This window comes from Abramis brama (assembly GCF_963993115.1).
Source record: "Abramis brama genome assembly, chromosome: 1".
NCBI lineage: Eukaryota > Metazoa > Chordata > Actinopteri > Cypriniformes > Leuciscidae > Abramis > Abramis brama.
Window position 1 is genome coordinate 69,527,364 of NC_139963.1, and position 23,254 is coordinate 69,550,617.

Consider the following 23,254-nt stretch of genomic DNA (forward strand, 5'->3'; position numbering starts at 1 on the left):
ATGGAACCCCACAGGGTAGTGTAATAAGTCCAGTTTTATTTAATATAATGATTAATGATATCTTTGGGAGAATAGAGAGGGGATTCGGGTTATCTTTATTTGCAGATGACGGGGCCGTTTGGAAAAGAGGGCGTAATGTAGAGTTTGTTTTAAAACAAAGAGTGTTAGTATCTGTAGAGGAATGGGGAAATACATGGGGCTTCAAAATCTCTGCTTCTAAGACTAAATATATGATATTTGGTTTTAAAAGAAAGTTACCTAAAATAGGGCTATATGTATGGGTCTCCATTGGAGAAAGTAAAGGTTTTTAAATTTTTGGGTATTTGGTTTGAAGAGCGTATGACTTGGGCCGTGCATGTAGGTAAAATTGTGTTGAAGTGTGAAAAAGTTTTGAATGTGATGAGAAGTCTGGCTGGATGTGGGTGGGGGGCTAATAGGGAGACAATGATGCTAATTTTTCAGGCTATGATCAGATCTGCTCTTATTATGGGTGCTTTGTATATGGATCTGCTTCCAAAACTGTTCTGGCTAGGTTGGATGTGGTGCAGGCAAGAGCTTTGAGGCTTTGCTGTGGGGCCTTCAGAACTACCCCAGTACCTGCCCTGCTCATTGAAATGGGAGAAATGCCCTTATGGTTAAGACGCATTAAGCTAGGGTTACAGTACTGAGTAAAACTTAGTGGGTGTAAACGTACCTTCCCAGCAAGGTGTCTGTTGCAAGAGGTTGCTGGAGATAATAGATACAATAATTTTTTTTGTCATAATAAATAAGTGGCCAGGGAAGATGAACATGGATCAGGGAAGTATCGTAGAACACACAAGTTGGTTACCTATGCCCTATTGGGTGCTGCCTGAAATGTGTGTTGAGCTTGGTTTTCTTCAGGAAAATGATAAATGTGAGGTGGCACCAAAAATAGAGGAATATCTTAATTCAATTAGTGAGAGCACTATGATTATTTTTACAGATGGATCTAGAGATCTAGTTAGTGGGAAAGTTGGATTTGGGGTATATGTGGAACAGTTAGGGTTGGAAATTGGTTGACGTATTTCTAATGGAAGTTCTGTTCTTACTGCTGAATTAATGGCAATTTTATGGGCTCTATGGTGGATTGAGGAAGAAAAACCTAGAGAAGTCATTATTTGCTCTGATTCTGCAGCTGCTCTAGAAAATTTAAAAGTAGGAAAATCTAAAGCTCGTCCTGACATTGTATATGACATCTGGAATGTGTTTTTTTGAATTAGGTTTGAGTGTAATATCAGTTTTTGCTGGGTTCCCGGGCATGCTGGGGTGAGGGGGAATGAGCGGGTGGATAAAATAGCAAAGGAGAGCTTGTCCATGTATTCAAGGAGAGCTTGAAGTAGATGTCCATGTATTATTAGGGAGAGTGGAACTAAGGGAACAACTTAAAGAGGGTTTAATAAATGAATGGCAGAGAGGGTGGGAAAAGGAAATTAGGGGTAGACACTACTTTTCCATACAAGCTAATATTAGGATCTCCAAGGCAGTTCTTCAGTTCTTGCATGATACAGGACTGTATGTAAGAATTTAAGCCAAACTTTGACCTGTGGAGGGCAGTAATACGCTCAGCAGCGTCTACACTGCCGGAATCCTATAAGAAGAAGAAGAAGAAGAGTCTTCTGAGGAGAGGAGAGCAGTTCACGGTATTTCTCATATTTACTCAACCATCACACACACTTTATACAGTTTGATTAAGCGACAGGCTCATTTCTGTATTGTTTTCATCGATCACAGCGATACTTGTGCGTCTTTTCTAGTGTCTTCCTACTGAAATAAACATTTAGTGCAGCAGGAGCGAGCATGAGGAGAATATGTTGAGTTCATTCAGACCTGAGCGATTTTGTGTTCGTTTGTGTGATTGTTTCAAGTCAAACGTTAAAGTTTAAGATCTGTGAAGGGAATGATGATTATATTGATCTCAAGTGTCATACTGGAACAGATCTGCTAAATGCTTTACTTTATTTTACTCGTATACAGCCTATAATGAGCCACGTGAGACATTAAATCAATAGCCTAGCTGCTACTTAAAATTATGTATAGCGTTTTACTCTTCGTACAATAGTGCTCTGTGGTGCTCTTTATTTTCAAAAGTGTTATGATAATTTTCAGTTTCTGCGCATATAAAATGTATAATGATCTAACTTATAGTGCTTAATGAATCATAAGATTAAACTATATTTTAGATTAGATTAGATAAGATTTTAGATTAATTTGGACATATTATGCTGCTGTAGTTATTTATCTGTAGTAGGGCTGGGCGATATGGCTGAAAACTGTATCACAATATGAGTAGCCAAAGTTTTTCTTACCGATATTGATAATGACCTATTTAAAGGACCAGGAGAGAAATATATTACATTTAAACATTTTGTATTTTAAACTTAACCCTCCTCTGATTATAATCCCCTCAGTTATAAAGGCAGAAATGTCAACACAACCATGGAAAACACTCAAATAATTATAATAATGTAAACATAAGTCTAAAATCACAATGAACACTTAACAATTATCTCTTAACATTAAGGTGCAAAGTTAATAAATGCTTAATAAAGAGTAATAAAATAGTGCAAAGTGTTAAATAAACATAGAGAAACCGACGACGGTCTTGCATAATTTGCAGACGACACTGGTCTGACTCAGGGCTGGACTGGGACAAAAAAATCGCCCCAGGCATTTTGGCCCAAACCGGCCCACTATATGATCATAAACACCACACATCTTTTCACGCCCTTAATTATATGCATACCAACTCCTATTCCTTAAAACCACTAATGTCATGTAATGAGTATAGGAACGAGTGAGAGTTAAAAGATGAAATAAGTAAAAATTTGACATTTATTAATACAGTTGACCTATACTCCACAGCGGTGAATCCTAAAACAACCTATAAGCTGCATTAGCATAGCAATACCAGTGTTTCTCACAGGATTTGTGTTAAATCTGTGCTGGGTGGACCTCGGTAGGGCTGAACGATATGGACAAAATTTCATATCTCGATTTTCATGCCAGATATCTCGATATCGATACAATACAATATGACTACGTAAGTACTAAAAAAACAATACATGTATTCCCAGTTACGAGTTGGAAAAACACGGGTTACAGGTTGCCTGTAACGTGGCATAACAGATGATCGGTTCATGTGCCGCTTGAACTCTGTCAGCGATTTGTCAAGCACCAAAACCGTGTTTATTGTTTGAATTTCATAATTAAATCGACAGAATCTGAGAGCTGAGAAAGTAAGAAAAGTTACAAAAGTAACTAATTACCAGGGAAAGTAACTATTGCGTTACTTTAAAAAAAGTGTTTAAATATAAGAAATTTCTTGGATACCCCCAATATGAAATGTTAAATTAATTAAATGGACACTAAATAGAACACTGTATTATTATAAAACATTGTACACTTATCTACACTATTTTAATGTTGCTGTGGGACAATGTAAGAGACACCTATAAACTTATATTAAAGGTGCCCTAGAATGGATTGTTTTATTATTTTATAATGTTTCCTGGGGTGCCCTTATAATGTTAGTATGTTTTTTAGATCTAAAGTTGTTATAATTTAGAAATAAAAGGCATATTTCCTAGCCTGATTTCATCACCTGGTTTGAACACTCTGTTTGAAGGGGCGTGTTTGCTGAGAGACTTCAGAGTAAACGCCCTCTTCTGTGATTGGCTGACATGCTTGCATATGAAATATCTGGCATTACATGTAGAACTATCTGGAAAACTTTTACTATTACAGCTTTTATACGTTTTTACTATTACAGCTATCGGGATTAACGAATCGTGAGAAGTTTTTTAAGTATTTAGATCTATTCCCATCACATAAAAGGTTGCAGTGATGAGCATTGAGCAGATGACAGCCTGTTGATCGCGTGAATGAAGATCTTATCACTGCAACGCAGTTTCTGCGAGAAACGACGTGAAGTTGAGCGTTTAGTCACTGGCTTGATTTACTGATGCATAAACAGTATTGAACAACTTTGAGAGAAATATTATCTTTCTGAACTTGAACAATTACGCATCAGATTTTCACATTTTTTTTGGTTCTTCTCCAGAGGCTCGGATGAAGGAACTAAAAAAATACTTTTGTGTTCATTTGTACATCCAAACACTGAGCAACTGCCATGCTTCGCTCGTTTGCAAGCCATGATGTCTTTCGAGGAAAAAAAAATATCGCGCTGGATCTAGATAACACAGTGTAAATTATCATGAATAAAATCACTACTTACCGCTTGCGGGAATAAAACGTTAGTTGAAATTGCCCCCTTCGTCCGTTTGAGACGCAGAGAGAAGCCTGGCTGCTTGATATTGTTCCAGGTTAGAAAAACAGTCCGTGGTGAAATGGGCAGAGCAAACTAACAACTTCGAATTAAACTGTAGCGGTATCCGATTATAGATAGATAGATAGATAGATAGATAGATAGATAGATAGATCTGCCATTTTCCCTATGATCCTTGCTTGTTTATTCACCTGCAGAACTTCCGATGATTTGACATTGAACATTGAACATGGCATTGAGCATGGGCTGGCATATGCAAAATTTTGGAGGCGTACATATTAATGATCCCGACTGTTGCGTCACAGTCGGTGTTAAGTGGAGATTCGCTTATTTTTCAGGGGTGTTTTTCAAAAAACGAGATTTAAATAAGAAGGAGAAAACAATGGTGTTTGAGACTAGGGCTGGGCGATTTAAATCGCGATATTGTTATGCGCATCTCGTCAGTAAAGCCGGTTCCTTGATTAGTAGTAAATCACCATCACCTGCTTTCAGATGGAGCGGCATTTAGGGCTGATGAGATAATTAAGTGATTAATTTAGTGATGATTGAGCATTATTGAAGACACCTGATGTTAACAAGCAGAATCACTGAAGGAGAAAATCACAAATTGTAAGTTACCATTAAGGTGATGGGTGTTTGCTTTAGTTGGGCTCTAGACCATTATATGTTTACTTTAATATTTACTGTTGTTAGTCTGCTGTTATTGATTTATAACAGTTAAATGAACAAAGTAAAATATTATCTTATAGTGTTGGTTATGTTTTGACATAATCATGCTGTGATCTGAAAAAGGAAGCTTATTGAGATAGTTTGATTTAACTTGTTAGCAGCTGTTTTGTGATTCTTCAGCCTACGATTATCAGTACTTTAATTCAAAATATTTAACAAACATTGTTCTGATCAAAAGATATCAGATAAATTCATTTAAAACACAGACATCAATAATCAGCCTGTGAATCTCAACAATGGTGACAATAATAAAGCATGTTGCAGTGGCTGCCACCAATCACAACTCATTAATGGCTCCCATCATGCATTGCGGTATGAATAAATTATGATCTGAATTGTTTATGTAATTTACTTTTCCTAATTGAAAATTCTGCTCCTCACCATTGTTGAGATGCATAGACTGAATCTTGACGTCTGTGTGTGCCTAAAAGAATGATTTTTTTTTTAAACATCTTTTAAGAAATCCTTTATATTATATCAAAAATTCTGGGCATTTATGCAGATTCACAGTTATGCTGTAACCAACAACATAAATCGAAGTCCGAAATAAGGATCTTAATGAGTTCAGTGATCAAGTTCAAATGATGATTGTCATAATATAACCAACACCATCAGATCACTTTTTTCTTTGTTCAACTGGTGATTATAAGCCAGTACAGCAGCCAAACAAAATCTAAAGTTAATAATATATGGGTCAAGAGTCCAACTAAAGCAACCATTGATCGTCATAAACGGTGGCTTACAATTTGAGATTTTCTCCTTCAGTGATTCTGCTTGTTAACATCAGGTGTCTTCAATAATGTTCAATCATCACTAAATTAATCACTTAATTATCTCATTAACTTAAACACTCTTGAGTGTGGACTCATACACTCCCAGGAGTGTTCATTTAACACTGGAGTTTTTGCTGTGTACAAAGAGCCGTAGTTAACTGACAAGCTGAGCCATATCGCATTAAATATCGCTGGCGATACGTCCGCGATATTGATGTGATTTGGCTCAGCTTGTCAGTTAACTACGGCTCTTTGTAGTAAATGCCGCTCCATCTGAAAGCAGGTGATGGCGATTTACTACTAATCAAGGAACCAGCTTTACTGACGAGATGCGCATGACAATATCGCGATTTAAATCGCCCAGCCCTATTTGAGACTCACTGTATGTCATGCCCATGTACTGAACACTTGTTATTTAACTATGCCAAGATAAATTAAATTTCAAATTCTAGGACACCTTTATTAAAATATTATCATCGTTCCCTGCAGGTTATTTTGGAGTTTATGTTATATAACAGGGGTGGGCAAACTACGGCCCGCGGGCCACATACGGCCCGTTAGGCTGTTTAATCCGGCCCGTCGAGTATGTAAAAAATTGTCTTAAGATCGCATTAATTTTGCCTTTTTCTTGCAATACTTTGCGTTATATATAAATTGCGTTGCATATATTTGACAATCGGAATATCAGATATTTCATGCCATAGCTAACAAATGTAAAAAAGGAAAAATGACATAAAAGCAGATCATCATTCATTCAGCGCTGTTGTGGCTGCGGTGTGTCACGTAACAAGCTAGACGCGTCACCATGGAAACCAAACAGACAGCAACTTAAGCGCATAGACTTGGTGCACGTTAATGTTTTTTCCTTTTTTTGAAAACTCACAGAGAAAAAAATGTTTGGTAACCGCTTGCACACGTTTAGTTTTTCCTTTGATTTGTCTGCTATTTAGTTTTGCTACTCTGGATTTGTGGATGTATCCTCCTGACTGATTCCGTTTACAAAACCTTTATCGCCCGGCTTTCGACTACGCTCCCCTGACGTCTGCCATGCACAGAACCCGGTTTTGATCATTAAATGTTCTGATCTGCATTTGCTTTTTATGTTTTATTTTATTATACTTAAAATAAATTTGTATATTCGTTTATTACGTTTTTTTCCAAATTTTCGTTTTTTAAAAATTAACCTCAAAACATAACATGCTAAATAAGGGATATCTAGCATAAAAAAATGTATTGTCAGAATGTCGTCTCTCAGTTGTTGAATTTCGCGCAGATGTTGCCACAACGTAAATGTGTTTGCTCAGCCCGATCTCATGAAAGTGCGAATACCACGAATTGTATTTGTAGTTCTTATGAAACGCAGTTTTCGCGTGCATATGATACGCACTTAAAGGGATAGTTCGCCCAAAAATGAAAATTCTGTCATCATTTACTCACCCTCAAGTTGTTTCAAACCTGTATGAATTTCTTTTTTCTGCTGAACACAAAAGAAGATATTTTGAAAAATCTCGGGTAAACCAAACAGTTGATGGACTCCATTGACTTCCATAGTATTTTTTTTCCTACTATGGAAGTCAATGGGGTCCATCAACTGTTTGGTTACCGACATTTTTCAAAATATCTTCTTTTGTGTTCAGCAGAAAAAAGAAATTCATACAGGTTTGAAACAACTTGAGGGTGAGTAAATGATGACAGAATTTTCATTTTTGGGCGAACTATCCCTTTAATGGCGTGTAATAGGCACGCACTCCGCACCCCTAATCCTAACCAAAGGGTTTACAGTGCGCAGCATATGCACGCAAAAAAAAAATATTTTTGGCGTATAAATGGCACGAGAAATAAAATTCGTGGTATAGATACGCACTTTAATGAGATCGTGTTTCATAATCTGCTACTGGGCCGGCCCTCTGTCAAATTTTAAAACCCAGTGTGGCCCTTGAGCCAAAAAGTTTGCCCACCCCTGTTATATAATCTAATTTAAACATTGTAGGCTATATGATACCAATATGCTACAGAGATTATTCTAATGCTGAAATGTGTAATTCACATTCGGTCTCTCTCGCGCACTGTCGAGCCAGTCCGGCGCCTCATAAACACACACACACACACCAGAGAAAAAACTTTGCAGCTCATGTGGCTGAGAGAGAGCCTACTCGGATAAAAACTGTTTCAGTGAGCTCAATTATAGTAATGCCGCATTTTTAGTAACAGTAACGGCGTTGTAAGTTACGGAGGAAACAGTAATTAGTTTGATTACTCGTTATTGAAAATAATAACGCCGTTAGTTACGCTGTTTATTTATAACGGCGTTATTCATATCACTGGTTACGTGCCATTCAGAATGACTCATGTTGTGGACGCGCTATTTCTGGAGCAACGCGACACGGCAACTAAACCCAAATAATAAATGTTTTATTACAATATTGTTCTCTTTATAATGTTATGTAATATGACAGTCCAATAGTCATTATTAGTCGTGCATTGCCGTACACTGTATTTGCAATGCCGTACACCGTATACTTTAATACATTAATTCTTAACCAAATGCATCCTGAGATAAATCAGATATAAATAGGCCTACACAAAATAAACACAATATTACAACTTACATTTGCACAGAACAAAAGGCTGCGAGTGCACACGCAAACTTATAGTCATGATGGTGTAAAATGTATTGATGTTTTATCCATGTCATAGTGTGAGAAATGACAGTATTGTCTTTCAATTGAGCAGTTTAATAGGCTTTTGTCATCTATCTGACTCAAATAATGTGTTTCTAACAGCAAACACTCAGAATAAAGTGAGTTGATCTGCTGGTGATCCCGAATGACTTGTTGATTAGTGTTGATTACCAGGGACACAGAAACACCAGGGAACATGAAATTTGGTGGGCATGTAGCCCCACTAGACTTTTAAGGAAAAATTTCGTTTGGTCCCTGGGGGCCACTCGCCCACCGCGCTGGGCCCCCCGTGAATTTTTCGTCAACGATACCTGGGACACCGAAACACCGGTGAACATGAAATTTGGTGGGCATGTAGCCCCACTAGACTTTTATGGAAAAATTAAAGCCGCGCTGGGCCCCCCCAAACCCCAAAAATGCAGTTTTCCCTAAATAACTACCTGAACCGTGGCACCGAGGATGAAGAAATTTTTATGGTATGTTGGTCTTAAGGGCCCACATCAACCTAGCCCATAATCACTCATTTTTGATTTTGATTTGCGCCCCTTCCCATAAAAAATGAAAATGCAATATTATTCTGCTTTAATCGACCCTATCTTCAGTTGAGATGTTCAGAACTGCACCATATTTCATGTGTATGATTAACTTGACATCCTCTGGGGGTATGCTAAGTTTCGTAGAATTTCATCCATGGGGGGGGTATAAAATAAATTCATTTATGTGCACATTTAGTGACTACACTCATCGGCCTGTAGATGGTGGTGTTGAGCGAAGGGTTGCTGGTTTAGGATGATACTGTCACACACAGACATGCAGGAATACAAACAAACGCAAGCATGCACACACACTGACATCCACACGCACAGACACACACCCATACACACACATACAAATCCACATGCACAGACACACACACACAGGTACGCACGCATACATACACGCACAGACACACACATACACAAACACACACACATACACACACACAGACAGATATGCACATACTACTACTTGTTTTAGGTATATACATAAACACGCAATACAGCCAAATTGCTCCACGTCATTTATTTTTGTGCAGTGCAGGCCTGAGTGGCGGTCATATTTTGTACCGCCATGCGGTACATCTAGTTCTTTCATAAACCACACGTCTGATCAGAAACCAGGAGAACCTTAAAAGCTTCCACCCAACTCGGAAAAAGAAAAGCGAATTACAAACTCTATCGCTACATTTATTGTCAAATCACTTCCATTTGTTTAATTAATAAAATATATTGGAAGTAAAAAAGAAGAATCTATATAGAAAAAAGATACATCAATAACAGTTTTATCATCGCATCGCAGCCCTCTGAATCGTAATCGAATCGTGAGGTGCCTAGAGATTCCTACCCCTAGTGCTCGAATCATCTCCACAATGTAGTTTAGGTCTGTTTGTTTTTCAACAGTATTTTACAAAGAAAACGTCTCAGGTTACAACTGTAACCCTAGTTCCCTGAGAAGGGAACGAGACGCTGCGTCGATGATGATTTGGGAACGCCCCTACGTGATTGCGTCTGAAGCACTTATGTCAACTAGTCCATTGGAAAGAAGGAACGTCACGGGCGGGTAAAGGATAAAAGCACATCCTGTGCAACTGGCACTAGCTTCGAGAGCCAAAGCAAAGTCGATCACAGGGATGCAGGAAGTATGTGCAGGGTGACGCAGCATCTCGTTACCTTCTCAGGGAACTAGGGTTACAGTGGTAACCTGAGACTTTCTCTTTCGAGGGAACTCGCGCTGCATCAATGACGCTTTGGGAACAAGAATTCCCAATATGCTATACTTAAAATTGCCTGTATGTAAAACTGTCGGCAAGATACGTCCAGGTCCAGGCTATAATATCTCACAAATGTGAGTGGCGAGGACCAACCCGCCGCATCACAAACCTCTTGAAGTGAAGAGATAGATAGGGAGATAGGGAAGAGAGAGAGCCTCAACTATTCACTTGCTGATTGTCTGCTTAGAGGCTGGGTATAAGAATGCCTTGACCATCCTGGGTGAAAACTCAAGGCAGGTGGGAGAAACCGAAAGGGCCTGAAGGTCTCCGACTCTTTTGAGGAACGAAATAGCTAGAAGAAACATGGTCTTGAAAGTCAGAACGAATCTAGGGGCTTGAATGGAGTCCCTGACAGGCCTTCTAAAACTATTGCCAGGTTCCAAGCTGGCACCCTAGGGCGAGTTGCTGGCCTCAGCCTCAAGGTGTCACAAAGCACTGCAGTACTACAAGGTAGTGCTCTATTCTTTGACAAATCCAATAACAACGACTAACATTTCACTTCAAAAAAATTTACATTGGAGACCTAGAAGCTGCGCTGATCGTAACTTACACAACACACAAATATTATTGAGCATGCTACATAACACATAAAAGCAACAATTATTAATAATACTTACAGGTTGTGATTCGGAGGAGTAAGCTGATCCAAATAAACTTGGTACTGAACTTTCCTTCTGTAACAACCGGCTCGCGAATCCACACTTGAAAGCAGTTTGTAAAGCAATCGTCATTAAAATGACGCGAACACAGCACAAGGTTTGGGCTATAACGTTACTTGTGTGGTATAGTTGTAAATATAAACTCTAGCCACTGATTCTTCACATGCTCGTCCCTGGGCAGTGAATAAAGGTCGCTTTTGATTCGCACTTCAGAACACAGTGTTTTGTTGTCGACATGATGTTTTCAAGTTTTCCCTGGTGTCTGCGTGCGTGCGCAATGAGTGGGCGCGGCCAATTTGAAATTTTTTCGTCTTGACATCACAACGAAAAGGAAAATGACTCATTGGAAAAACGATTCATTAAATTGACTCAGAGTCGACTCCTACTTTTGAGAGACAATAACTTTTTTTACGGTGAACTTTCATATATAAAATTTGCAGGATGTTTTTATTCACTTAGATATATGTTACACACTACATGAAAGGTAATTTTCAAAATTCCATAATAGGTGCCCTTTAACGCGCTCTGGCTGCCCATCCGCACAAAAAAGTGTCTAGTGTCTCGAGAACGCACTCCCTGAAATAGGTTTGAAGGTGCAAACGATTACCCGTTTTCTCTGCGCAAACCTCTGAAACGCAAATCCGGGAAAATGCAGAAGGCACGCATATGTGTATCACGTGTTCGGGCGATAGGTATGCGTGTTTGAATATGTGCGCAGATGTGTAGTCCTTCACAAAATCAACTCTCAACAAACTACTTGTTATGCCTTAAAGATTAATAATACAGAAATTGTCGTCGCGTCTGCGTAGCCACGCGAACCGGAATTATCCCGACAACGTTTTATCTGTATAGAGGTAAAGGGAAGGAGGCCTTCATAGGGGAGAAGACTAGTTGACAGTTCAGGACTGCGTTGTTGTCGTGTCCAGGCGCTGGTCCTTAATCAGATCTGGATACGGCCTGGATCCGATGGACTGTGGTAAACCTCGAGATAAACAGAGACTAATATTAGCGTAGATACCATTCTTCTTATGATGTAACGAGTACGTCCGGATTTATGCGAAGTGTTCCCGGTCTCGGCTGACCTAATCTATGCAGCCTAACATTGAATTATAGAAGTCTATAATGTGTTATGTGTATGCTAGGTTAAAGAGATGTGTTTTTAGTCTAGCTTTGAACCGACAGAGTGTGTCTGCTTCCCGGACAATGTTAGGAAGATTGTTCCAAAGTTTTGGTGCTAAATAGGAAAAGGATCTACTGCCAGCAGTCGATTTTGATATTCTAAGTATTTTCAACTGCCCGTAATTTTGAGATCGTAATAGACATGAAGGACTATAATGCGTTAAGAGCTCGCTCAAGTACTGTGGAGCTAAACCATTTAGTGCTTTGTAAGTAATCAGCAATATTTTAAAATTTATACGATGTTTAATAGGGAGCCAGTGCAGTGTTGACAGAACCAGGCTAATATGGTCATACTTCCTGGTTCTGGTAAGAACTCGAGCTGCTGCGTTTTGGACCAGCTGTAGTTTGTTTATTAAGCGTGCAGGGCAACCACCCAGTAGAGAATTACAATAATCTAGCCTTGATGTTTTGAACGCATGAACTAATTGCTCAGCATTTTCATTGAGAGCATATGGCGTAATTTAGATCTTTTTAGACACGTGACTTTCAAATGAAAGATTGGTATCAAAGAGCACACCCAGGTTCCTCACCAACGACGAAGACTTGACAGAGCAGCCATCCAGTGTTAGACAGTATTCTAGGTTATTACGTGAGGACTTTTTTGTCCAATAATTAGAATCTGTTTTTTGTTTTTTTCAGAATTAAGTAGTAGGAAATTACTAGTCATCCAGTTTTTTATATCTGCTATGCATTAATTTTGTGAATTGGTAAGTTTCGTTAGGTTTTGAAGAAATATAGAGCTGAGTATCATCAGCATAACAGTGAAAACTAATGCCAGGTTTTGAAGAAATATAGAGCTAAGTATCATCAGCATAACAGTGAAAACTAATGCCATGCTTCCTAATGATATCTCCTAATGGTAGCATACAGAGTGAACAGCAACGGTCCTAGTACTGAGCCTTGTGGTACGCCATACTGAACTTGTGATCTATAAGACATCTCTTCATTTAATGCTACAAACTGATAACGGTCAGATAAGTATGATTTAAAGGGGTGGTAAAACACGATTTCACTTTTCTAACTTTAGTTAGTGTGTAATGTTGCTGGTTGAGCATAAACAACATCTGCAAAGTTACAACTTTCAAAGTTTAAAGCAAAGGGAGATATTTGCTTTTAAAGAAATCAATTTCTAAGAACTACAAAAAACGTCCAGTAGGGACTACACGACATTCCTGCGGGCTTAGCCTAATATTTACATAAACCCCTCCTCCGGTGAAGGATTCGCACAATGGCTAGTCCTGAAAGATGGAGCAGTTCCAACTTTAAAAACAGAAACGGGCCACAACCTGTATGTATGATTTATTTTTCGTCGTTGGGTTTTCCTGTAATAGTTCGTATTGTTAATTGCATGTTGTAGCTAGGAGGTAAACTAAGGACAATGCTGTTTGGCTCCACAAACCAGTTTGTTAAAGGAGAACTCCGGTCAATTTTAACATTTAGCTAATTTTTTTGTACATTTGGAGTGCTGTCAATACAGAGAACAACAACAAAAATCGGTGTTGCCTACACCGAGTTATTCTATTTTTAAAATTTGCACCCTATTGACTTCAATGGGGCAAGTAGTAAGCCTGCTTTTTAGCCTCTTAACATCCTTTAAGTGTCATTACAAGTGCACAGAAAATGTGAGTGATTCCTTCCGAGTGAACACGGGTGAATCTGACTCTAGTAGATGTTAGAGATATTAATAAAAATGAAGTTAATTCAGCCAGCGCTCATACCTGTGTTTACATCCTGTTTTCGGTGGAAGGCCATAGTAATCGATTCTCGAGTTCACGCGCATAGGTTTAGTGCCTATGATCACGCGCGTGAACTCGACAATCCAAATGTACTCCAAATGTACAAAAAAATGAGCTCAATGTTAAAATTGACCGGAGTTCTCCTTTAAATGCTAACGTTAATTAATTCATACTTATCCGACAAACACATACAAACTTCTGTTTAATATCACCAGCGCAGCGAACTTGGAATGTTCGTGGTTGTTGTGTTGTCGTTTATGTGATCAGTGTAAATTATTCTTTGATTATAGCTTTTATGTATTGTTTTTCTACATGCTTGTTTATCTACAGGCATGCTAAACATAGTTTTCTGTTTGATTTGGCTACTGTTGTAAAGCCAGTGTTTAGTGTTCGTATTGGATAAAAAGTTCAGGCGACAGAAATTTAGCTAGCTGCTACAATCGTTCTAAATATACAAAAGTAACAGTGTCATATAGCGATCTGCAGTCTTAAAAAACATACCTTTCTGAAACATCCTTTAACAGCCGTTCTTGAGCAGGTTCTGCTCGATCCTCTCCTCTAACATTCTCTGGGTCTGATTCGGGCTCAAACTGGTATGGCAATATTGACGCCGTTGTTTACTGTCTGAAGCACAAACTACCGGTAAAGATAAGGGGGCGTGAGGTTTCCGATTTTCCGTACTTGGCGGTTAGCGAATCACTACACACTGAGCCAGCCAACCAATCTGAGCCCATTGCGTATTTTGAAGGGGGGGCTTCATAGAACGCGGAAATCATCTGACCGTTTTTACAAGGAGGGACAGAGCAGTGTAGAATAATGGTTTAATTTGTGAAAAATAATGCGAATTTTTAAAAACGAAGCATGAACACATGTTACAGTGCACCCCACAAACACAATCAAGCCTTCGAAAAAAGGCGTTTTACCACCCCTTTAAACCATGCTAATGCAATTCCACTAATGCCAACAAAGTGTTTGAGTCTATTTAAAAGGATGTTGTGGTCGATAGTGTCAAATGCAGCACTAAGATCGAGTAACACTTATAGAGAGATACAACCATGATCAGATGAGAAGAACAAATCATTTGTGACTCTTAATGAAAGCAGTCTCAGTAATGTTGTATCCTAATGACAAAGAGGAATTAATGATATTAAGAAGAGGATCTATGACCTTTGGAAGCATATGTTTCATTAGCTTAGTTGGTATTGGGGACCCAACAATGGACAGTGTTCACTAAGCTAGTTACATCCAAAGCTGTATCTAAAGCCCTTGCACTCTTACTATCCTCAATTAAAGTTTGGATGTGTGTGTAATGACTGAGAAATAATAAATTTAACATATAACAAATAAGTACAAATTTTAAAATAAACAATCCACTTCACTTGAATGGAACGCTTGTTATTTGTCACAGGGTAATTCACTTGAGCTTGGGTTTCTGGTGTCCCACTTTCACATGCGCATGAATGGAAGTCAGTGCAAGGAAAAGTCTAGTGTGAACGGCCATTAATAATTAACGGTTTTAGTCAAATAAATATCAATCTCAAAGTTGGTATCGAAACATGGCAGTATTGTATATTTTAATGTTAATATCATGTTAGATAATTGTGTCATTGATCAAAATAATAGTTATTGCTAAAGAAACATGGGATTTGTGCCTATAATGTTTTAAATATAATAATTGGAAGATAAATTTACTTTCATGGAAAGTTTCAAGGACATGGAAAGTTTCAAGGACATATAATCAATTATAAAAAGGCATCAAATTATCATAATATTTTATAGCAGTTGTCTACTTTCTACTATTACATCAGGGCTCACTTTCATGTCCTTTCACTTTATATTTCTCTCTTTGAATTATTTTGATGTACTGAAAATTAAATGTAACATTTGTTTCTTTCCTGTCAGACCCGATGGAAGTGAAGGAGGAGAGTGAAGAAATGAGTGAAGTGAAGGAGGAGAGTGAAGAACTGAGTGAAGTGAAGGAGGAGAGAGAAGAACTGAGTGAAGTGAAGGAGGAGAGTGAAGAACTGAGTAAAGTGAAGGAGGAGAGAGAAGAACTGAGTGAAGTGAAGGAGGAACATCATGTCAATCCTGAAGGAAAACCATTGAGTCGCTCAAAGACTAAAAATATTTTTTTAAAGAAAAGTGCCAAGAAATCTTTCACCTGCACTCAGTGTGGAAAGAGTCTCACAACCAAACGAAGTCTTGAGATTCACATGAGGATTCACACGGGAGAGAAGCCGTTCGCATGTGATCAATGTGGAAAGAGTTTCAGTCATTTATCATCCCTTAATGTTCACATGAGGATCCACACCGGAAAGAAGACGTTTTCATGTGATCAATGCGGCAAAACATTTCTTAGAGCATCAGACCTGAAGAAACACCTGACAGTTCATACGAAGGAGAAGCCGCATTCATGTTCTGTGTGTGGAAAGGGTTTTTCACTGCTGCAACATTTACATAGACATCAGAAAACTCACACTGGTGTGAGAGAGTACATGTGCTTTGAGTGTGAGAATACTTTTACTACAGTGGACGGTTTAAAACGGCACGAGAGAATTCACACTGGAGAAAAACCTTACAAGTGTTCACACTGTGACATGAGATTCAGTCTGTCAGGACATCTGAAAACACATGAGAGGATCCACACTGGAGAGAAGCCGTTCTCATGTGATCAGTGCAGGAAGAGTTTCAGTCGATCATCAGCCCTTAATGTTCACATGATGGTCCACACCGGAGAGAAGCCGTTCTCATGTGATCAGTGCGGGAAGAGTTTCAGTCGATCATCAGCCCTTAATGTTCACATGATTGTCCACACCGGAGAGAAGCTGTTCACATGTGATCAGTGCGGCAAAACATTTCTTAGGTCATCAGAGCTGAAGAGACACCTGACAATTCATATGAAGGAGAAGCCACATTCATGTTCTGTGTGTGGAAAAGGTTTTTCACTGCTGCCTAATTTACATAGACATGAGAAAATTCACACTGGTGTGAGAGAGTACATGTGCTTTGAGTGTGAGAAGACTTTTACTACAGCGGACGGTTTAAAACTGCACCAGAGAATTCACACTGGAGAAAAACCTTACACGTGTTCACACTGTGACAAGAGATTCAGTCAGTCAGCACATCTGAATAAACATGAAAGGATCCACACTGGAGAAAAACCGTACAAGTGTTCACACTGTGACGAGATTCAATCGATCATCACATCTGAAAATGCATGAGAGGATCCACAGCAGAGAGAAGCTGCACATGTGTGATCAGTGTCGGAAGAGTTTTGCTTTTAAAAGTGACATGAAGCTACACATGAAGATCCATGCAGTGGAGAAACCACTTAAACACAGTCTGAGATCACGGTAATTTATTGTCATGTGCTGTGAAACAAAGTCTCTTCTTTGTAAGTTAGACACACATCGCCCTAGGCCTAAAAAAAATTGTTTGGTTCTGGTTTCCGACCGACCCTGTCAATTTATGTGCGACCCAAATTTATTTTATGAGCTTGGGGAAGAAATAATACAAATTAAATAAATTCACAAATAAAAAACTTTGAGGCGAACTATAATTTACGTTTTTGTACAGCACCGTTTTTGTATAGCACTCTTGCAATGCAAGATGACTCTCTTCCTCCAGCAATGCTAACAAACGAGTCAGCTACACGGTCGTTCACACATCGTTGTCGTCACTTACAAAGGCGACACTTTCTGCATCTGCGTGGAGTGTGACGCCCGTTTCACAAATACTCTGTTTGCAGTGCATATGCGGTGCGTATTTTTTTCTGTACCCATGTTAACAGGTTCGAGCTTTCACACTGCACGCGGTTGCGGTCCGGCAATCCGTTCCAGTTCCGGTGCGTATACAGCAGTGCAGTGATCGTTTCCGCACCAGGGTCTATTTCTGCTGTGTGCACACGCTGAATTAAAGTGTTATAAATAGATTAGTTAGAAAGAATTATAGATAGATTAGTTAGAAAGAATGATAGATAGATAGATTAGTTAGAAAGAAAGATAGATTAGTTAGAAAGAATTATAGATAGAATGATAGATAGATTAGTAAGAAAGAAAGAAAGAAAGAAAGAAAGAAAAAATTGTTAGAACGATAGATTAGTTAGAAAGAAAGAGATTAGTTAGAAAGAATGAATGATATATAGTTTAGTTAGAAAGAATGATAGATAGATTAGTTGGAAATAAAGAAAGAGATTAGTTAGAAAGAAAGAATGGTAGATTAGTTAGAAAGAGATTAGTTAGAAAGAAAGAATGATAGATAGTTTAGTTAGAAAGAATTATAGATAGATTAGTTAGAAAGAATGATAGATAGATTAGTTAGAAAGAAAGATAGATTAGTTAGAAAGAATTATAGATAGAATGATAGATAGATTAGTTAGAAAGAAAGAAAGAAAGAAAAAATTGTTAGAATGATAGATTAGTTAGAAAGAAAGCGATTAGTTAGAAAGAATGATAGATAGATTAGTTGGAAATAAAGAAAGAGATTAGTTAGAAAGAAAGAATGATAGATTAGTTAGAAAGATAGGTAGATTAGTTAGAAAGAGATTAGTTAGAAAGAACGAATGATAGATAGTTTAGTTAGAAAGAATGATAGATTAGTTGGAAATAAAGAGATTAGTTAGAAAGAAAGAATGATAGATTATTTAGAAAGAATGATAGATAGATTAGTTAGAAAGAATTATAGATAGATTAGTTAGAAAGAATGATAGATAGATTAGTTAGAAAGAATTATAGATAGAATGATAGATAGATTAGTTAGAAAGAAAGAAAGAAAGAAAGAAAGAAAAATTTGTTAGAATGATAGATTAGTTAGAAAGAAAGAGATTAGTTAGAAAGAAAGAATGATAGACAGTTTAGTTAGAAAGAATGATAGATAGATTAGTCGGAAATAAAGAGATTAGTTAGAAAGAAACAATGATAGATTAGTTAGAAAGAATGATAGATAGATTAGTTAGAAAGAATGATAGATTGATTAGTTAGAAAGAATGATAGATAGATTAGTTAGAAAGAATGATAGATTGATTAGTTAGAAAGAAAAAATGATAGATAGATCAGATAGAAAGAAAGAAATATTAGTTAGAAAGAATGATAAATTACTGCGGCATTTACTACACAGAGCCGTAGATAACTGACAAGCTGAGCCATATCGCATTAATTATCGCAGGCGATACGGCTTGCCCACAGGCCTTGAGCACTGCTGTGATTACTTCACTTATACCTCTGCCTATAGGAATTGCAAATGGTTATTGGGGTAAGAAAGAGGAGGTTGAAACAGTAAAAGCAAATGTTTGTTCATTTTCAAATATCTTTATTTTCAATCTTACACTTTTCCACACAGACTGAAATTTCCAACCCTTTCTCTAGATTTTTCTGACCATAATCAACATACATGATTCATACAACATTACAGTGGGGAGAACAAGTATTTGATACACTGCCGATTTTGCAGGTTTTCCTACTTACAAAGCATGTAGAAGTCTGTAATTTTTATCATAGGTACTCTTCAGCTGTGAGTGATGGAATCTAAAAAAAAATCCAGATAATCACTTTGTATGATTTTTAAGTAATTAATTTTCATTTTATTGCATGACATTTGATACATCAGAAAAGCAAAACTTAATATTTGGTACAGAAAACTTTGTTTGCAATTACAGAGATCATACGTTTCCTGTAGTTCTTGACCAGGTTTGCACACACTGCAGCAGGGATTTTGGCCCAGCTCCCTCCAAAGATTTTCTATTGGGTTCAGGTCTGGAGACTGGCTAGGCCACTCCAGGACCTTGAGATGCTTCTTACGGAGCCACTCCTTAGTTGCCCTGGCTGTGTGTTTCGGGTCGTGGTCATGCTGGAAGACCCAGCCACAACCCATCTTCAATGCTCTTACTGAGGGAAGGAGGTTGTTGGCCAAGATCTCACGATACATGGCCCCATCCATCCTCCCCTCAATACGGTGCAGTCGTCCTGTCCCCTTTGCAGAAAAGGATCCCCAAAGAATGATGTTTCCACCTCCATGCTTCACGGTTGGGATGGTGTTCTTGGGGTTGTACTCATCCTCCTCCTTCCTCCAAACACGGCGAGTGGAGTTTAGACCAAAAAGCTCTATTTCTGTCTCATCAGACCACATGACCTTCTCCCATTCCTCCTCTGGATCATCCAGATGGTCATTGGCAAACTTCAGACGGGCCTGGACATGCACTGGCTTGAGCAGGGGGACCTTGTGTGCGCTGCAGGATTTTAATCCATGACGGCGTAGTGTGTTACTAATGGTTTTCTTTGAGACTGTGGTCCCAGCTCTCTTCAGGTCATTGACCAGGTCCTGCCGTGTAGTTCTGGGCTGATCCCTCATCTTCCTCATGATCATTGATGCCCCACGAGGTGAGATCTTGCATGGTGCCCCAGACCGAGGGAGATTGACCGTCATATCTTCTTCCATTTTCTAATAATTGCGCCAACAGTTGTTGCCTTCTCACCAAGCTGGTTGCCTATTGTCCTGTAGCCCATACAAATAATGTGACGCACTGCTGATATTTACGCTACGCCATGACACACTTTAGGCGCAAGTAGACTGCGTATGGCCGGAAGCTAGAATTTTACTTGGTTTACTTTACACTAGGGCTGTGCAATATGGACAAAATAATCAGATTGCGATTTTAAAAAAAAAAAAATTATGAATATTGCAATTGTACGGAAGCCCTGAACCGCAACGTAAAAAAAAAAAATCCGTGAAAAAAAAAAAAAATATTACGTAAAAATAAATAAATAAAATTATGTAAAAAAAAAATGCTATCATTTCGAGATTAAAGTCGAAATGTTTCGAGAATAAAGTCTTCCGTAGAAGTCGTGTGTGTGCTTGCCGTTATTTCACATTGCTGCACAGGCATGCGTGTGTGTGTGTGTGTGTGTGTGTGTGTGTGTGTGTAAACTGGATCTACACAAAATAATAGCTTTTTACTTTTATCTGCGCTTTCAACAAAGGGATATTCTACAGGTCTACCAACATGACATTAGGCTATAGGACGTTATAAAATATACTGTCAGACTGGATCAAGATATCCAGCTTTATGAATGAATGAATGCATGAATGAGACATTTATATAGCGCTTTCATATGTCTACTGTAGGCCTACACTTAAAAGCGCTTTACAATCATTTCAGGGAATCTTTCCTCAACCACCAGTGGTTATTATATTTGAGGAAAGCACGTGATCCGGCCAAATGATTGGATACAGAATGATGCACTTAAAATGTATCCAGAACGTACAGGTGTCTTATAGATGGCAGTTCGACTTCACAAGCGCATGTCTTTACACACACACACACACACACACACACACACACACACACACACGCACGCACACGCATGAATGCCTTTGCGGCAATGTGAAATAATGGCAAGCACACACACACAACTTCTACGGAAGACTTTATTCTCGAAACATTTCGACTTTAACCTTGAAACATTTCGACTTTAATCTTGAAATGATAGCTTTTTTTTACAGATTTTTTTTTTTTTTTACGTTGCGGTTCAGGGCTTCCGTACAATTGCAATTTTATTTTATTCAATTTTTATATTCCATTGTTTCTGTTTTTTCAAACATGCTACATTCTTAATGTATTCAGTGCACAACAAGAGCATAATAAAACATTTTAAAATGAAATAACATGTTATTGAAAGCTTTTAAATAGACAAAATAAATTAAGGTTAACTAACCTAAAATCCAGTCATAATAAATAAAAACTAACAGAATTCAAAACCAAAAAAATACCTCTTTTTAAAGTTTTTTTTTTTTTTTTTGCACACACACACACACACACACACACACACACACACACACACACAAAAAACAGCAGGTCCACCATTTCTGGGTTTAAGCATAAAAGTAGACGTCACCAAATTTCCCCCAGTACTAAATACTAGTGCTAAGTTAGACTTTATTATACATTCTATATGTATTATACTTTACATAATATTATTAGGACACTCTGCAGGGCATCATATTTATTAAGAAACGGATTGTGCAAAGATGGTTAATATGTATTATAATGTTTTGTACTAATGCCTAAATACATTAGCTTACCATGAACAATTTAGCTTTTCAGCATTTATTGCTTATAATTCGTCTTTTGCGTTGGATGTTCTGTGCAGATTCTGTGTAGGAGCTATGGGACACTTCGGCATGCAACAACAGACCCGAAGACGCCTTTCTCCGACCTCCGAGGTCACAGCAGACCTTAATCTAGGAATCGTCCGACAAATATCTTGACTAATGGAGACATACTCTCCTATCTATCCATGTGTGGAAATATGCTTAGACTATATGTGTTCTTAGCCAGTCAGAAACCAGCTTAGACCCCTTGGTGTAGGGTATAACTGCTGTGATCTTTGTAACTGTAAGCGGGTCGGCATACAAACTCCTGTGTGAGTCTTGAAGCTGACTTCTGCTGATGAAACTGCAAACTATTTTCAGTAAAACTTTTCTTCAATTTATTATAATTCTGACTCCGGGTCTTTTTTCAAACATCTGGTCCTTGGGTCCTAAACTGTTACCCCCTAACAGAAGAATGTCATATACATTTAGGATGATTTAAGGGTTAGGAAATCATGGGCTAATTTAAAGGGATACTCCACTTTTTTTTTTAAATAGGCTCATTTTACAACTCCCCCAGAGTTAAACAGTTGAGTTTTACAGTTTTCGAACCCAATCAGCCGATCTCCGGGTCCGGTGGTACTACTTTTAACATAGCTTAGCATCATTGAGATCATTGAATCGGACAGGACCATTAGCATCTCTCTCAAAAAAATGACCAAAGAAATTTTTCCTATTTAAAACTTGACTCTTCAATAGTTACATCGTGTACTAAGACCGACGGAAAATGAAAAGTTGTGATTTTCTAGGCTAATATGGCTAGGAACTATACTCTCATTCCTGCGTGATAATCAAGAAACTTTGCTGCCGTACCATGAGTCCAGCAGGCGTAATGATATGACGCAGCGCCTGAAAGCCTATTTTTTTTAAATAAAGAAAACTTAAATGAGAAATGTTAACCAGGTGCAGCTTATTATAAAAAGCAAAGAAAACCATATTTCTGCATCATTGACCAATAATTGGGAGGGGGCAAGTCGCACCCTGGTGTAACCTAATGTATTCAGGTGTATTCAGTCATTAGATATTTGCACTTTTGGCGGCTGCAACTTTACCCAGGTTCAAGATACGCTGGATTAAAGATGAGGAGAGAAGAAACCATGTGAAGTCAGTGATGAATGTCAAGCTCAGCACTCTCAGGGCCATATTGTAAATGATACAGAAGTCATGGAGTACTTGAAGTCTTCAGGATTAGAGCTGGACATTCTCAACAAATTCCCAAACATTAAAGTCATCTCA

General features: G+C 38.2%; 2 protein-coding genes across 1 annotated transcript; one reads left to right on the plus strand and one right to left on the minus strand.

The window, feature by feature from the left end:
- The window catches only part of LOC311094365 (uncharacterized protein), a 337,913-nt gene that overhangs the window by 302,467 nt on the left and 12,192 nt on the right, over positions 1 to 23,254 (minus strand).
- LOC311094380 (uncharacterized protein) lies at positions 1,616 to 22,365 on the plus strand. Its single transcript, XM_084132328.1, has 2 exons — positions 1,616 to 1,661; positions 15,776 to 22,365. The coding sequence occupies exon 2, from the start codon at positions 15,781 to 15,783 to the stop codon at positions 17,092 to 17,094; it is 1,314 nt and encodes a 437-aa protein (XP_083988454.1). The 5' UTR covers positions 1,616 to 1,661; positions 15,776 to 15,780; the 3' UTR covers positions 17,095 to 22,365.

Excerpts from the sequence above, each read along its gene's own strand:
- LOC311094380 (XM_084132328.1), top strand. The coding sequence starts at position 15,781 with ATGGAAGTGAAGGAGGAGAGTGAAGAAATGAGTGAAGTGAAGGAGGAG.